The sequence below is a fragment of the Palaemon carinicauda genome, chromosome 7, assembly GCF_036898095.1.
Source record: "Palaemon carinicauda isolate YSFRI2023 chromosome 7, ASM3689809v2, whole genome shotgun sequence".
Lineage (NCBI taxonomy): Eukaryota > Metazoa > Arthropoda > Malacostraca > Decapoda > Palaemonidae > Palaemon > Palaemon carinicauda.
In genome coordinates, this window is record NC_090731.1 from 18,547,270 (window position 1) to 18,549,769 (window position 2,500).

Below are 2,500 nucleotides of genomic sequence, written 5' to 3' on the forward strand. Positions count from 1 at the left end.
TAAGGAAGGTAAATTTGCCAGCGTTCTTTTAAGGCAAAGGCGTTGATGACGTCATGCGCAGAAGTGGCCTAAACTGTACAGCTGTCCGGCCAACCTTATATATGTAGACAGAGTTAATTACCTGTATTGACTCTGTTTGTAGATCTTGCTGACAATTAAACTGCAAGTTCTGTTCATCTGCATCCATCATAATTTTCACCATGCACTAATTTTATCTAACACAGATCTACATTCAGGTGATGGAAGCAATGCAAGGAAAGTAGCATCATCTGCATATGTAACAAACTTATTTTTCAGGTTAAGATACATTTGGCACAGTCGTTCAATTAGTTCATTATGCATGTTGCATAAGATTGTTCATAAATATGACAGTCCTTTACATTCAGATATTCCTGGAGAGTTCCATCCTCTTCGTAATACTAGGCATGCAGTTAATTCTAATAGTCAGGCCTTCTCCGTCATGGGGCTCAATACTAAATAGTATTCTAGAGGTTTTATTCCAGCTGTGACCAAGTTGTGGAATTATCTTCCTAATCGGGTTGTTGAATCAGTAAAACATCAAAATTTCATACTTGCAGGAAATGTTTTTATGTTGAACAGGTTGACATAAGTCTTTTTATAGTCTATATATGAATTATCTGTTTTAATGTCGCTAATGTTTTTAAGATATTTTATTTCAATTTTTCATTACTTCTTATATCGCGTATCTATTTTCTTGTGTCCTTTCCTCGTTGGGCTATTTTCCCTGTTGGAGCCCTTGGTCTTATAGCATCTTGCTTTTCCAACTAGGGTTGTAGCTTGACTAGTAATCATGATAATAATATAATGGGAAAAGTTAATGGCCAAGTACACAGCCTTGAGGAACACCAGATTTTACATTCCTAGACTCACTATGGTGCCCACCAACAACTATCTTTTTAATCTATTACTTGAAATTCAATAATGTTGCATAGAAAAGGAATAAGTACTCCCATCTGTTTATGTTTGAAAATAAGGTCCTTTTGATTAACGTGGTTAAAGGCAGCACTAACATTAAGGTTAATCGCACGAAATTCCTGACCACAATCAAAGGATTTCTGTATATCACTGGAAATTGTAGGAAAGACATTACATGCTCAAAGGCCTTTGCGAAAGCCTAGCTGCAAACTAAGACAAAATATAACAGCCTATTGTCATGAACATCTCGCATTAATACGACCTACGTTCTTTGATTTGGGATATACATCCATAAGACCAAAGAATAAACAAATAAGAAATAGAGAAATTAGCTCACTTGAAATCAGTCAATGATCTTCGATGTCAGGATGCCAGAGAACTTCAAATCAATCAATCAATCACTTGAAATCACGCATCGAATCAAAGAGAAGAGTCCCTTCGTCGCACGGTATAGCACAAACACTAGAATACTTGTCTGCTTACCAACAACCTCACCAAGCGACTGTCTTATACTCCAAACAGTCTAGAGGCAGTTTTACGTACTTACAAATCCGGGCACTAAGCACGTAGGTTCTTTAATAACATTCGCTGCATTCGTCAACGTGGGCAAAATATTAAGAAAGTTTACTTGCATTGCGCAGAATTCTTCTATGGACATTATTCTATTGACAAAACGACGAGGATAAAAAGATCATAAAAATGAATAGCGTAATTTGATCAGTCTTCTTAAAAAATCGTGTTCTTTAGAATTATAAAAATTAGGAAAATTGAAGATTCTGTTGTTCGGAGCGTAAATAGAGACGGATTTAGGCAAACGAATTAATCAATACTCTTCGGTTAGAGGGACATTTTATGCGGAGTATAAAGTAGGTAATTAGATAAATAAATAATCATATAGATAATGCAACAGAGAGAGAGAGAGAGAGAGAGAGAGAGAGAGAGAGAGAGAGAGAGAGAGAGAGAGAGAGAGAGAGAGAGAGAGAGAGAGAGAGAGAGAGAAAGTTCTAAACTCAAGCAGGTTTTTTATTCTACATTTACAATATATATACATATATATATATATATATATATATATATATATATATATACATATATATATATATATATATATATATATATATATATATATAACCAGAGACTTGCTCTTTATTATATATATATATATATATATATATACATATATGGGTGTGTGTATAAGCACTATATAATTAAGAGTAAGTCTCTGGTTTTTTATATATATATATACATATATATATATATATATATATATATATATATATATAACCTGAGACTTGCTCTTTATTATATAGTGTTTATACACACACCCATATATATATATATATATATATATATATATATATATATATATATATATTTATGTGTGTATGTGATATGAAATAAACCACAAGGAAAAAAAGAAAATATTGAGTATATCCTGGCAGGTATCGCCTCATTGACTTCATCTAGAGGATTGATGTATTGAATAATTTTTTTTTCTTTTTTTACAATATATATGATACAGCGAGAGTATGCACATACTTAAACACTTGTAGTATGAAAAACC

At 32.6% G+C, this 2,500-nt stretch overlaps 1 protein-coding gene across 2 annotated transcripts in view; it reads right to left on the reverse strand.

Moving 5' to 3' along the window:
• LOC137643890 (transient receptor potential channel pyrexia-like) overlaps positions 1–1,451 on the reverse strand; it is a 12,942-nt gene extending 11,491 nt beyond the window's left edge. Inside the window, exon 1 of one of the 2 annotated variants that reach the window (XM_068376631.1) lies at positions 1,274–1,451. Coding sequence is in view for 1 of the 2 variants with exons in the window: in XM_068376630.1 (XP_068232731.1) it covers positions 122–202 (81 nt within the window). In the remaining variant the exon portion in view is untranslated. Of the gene's footprint in view, positions 1–121; positions 599–1,273 lie in introns of those variants that run through there. The other variant, XM_068376630.1, reaches the window with a different exon arrangement.
• Positions 1,452–2,500: the final 1,049 nt, after the last annotated feature.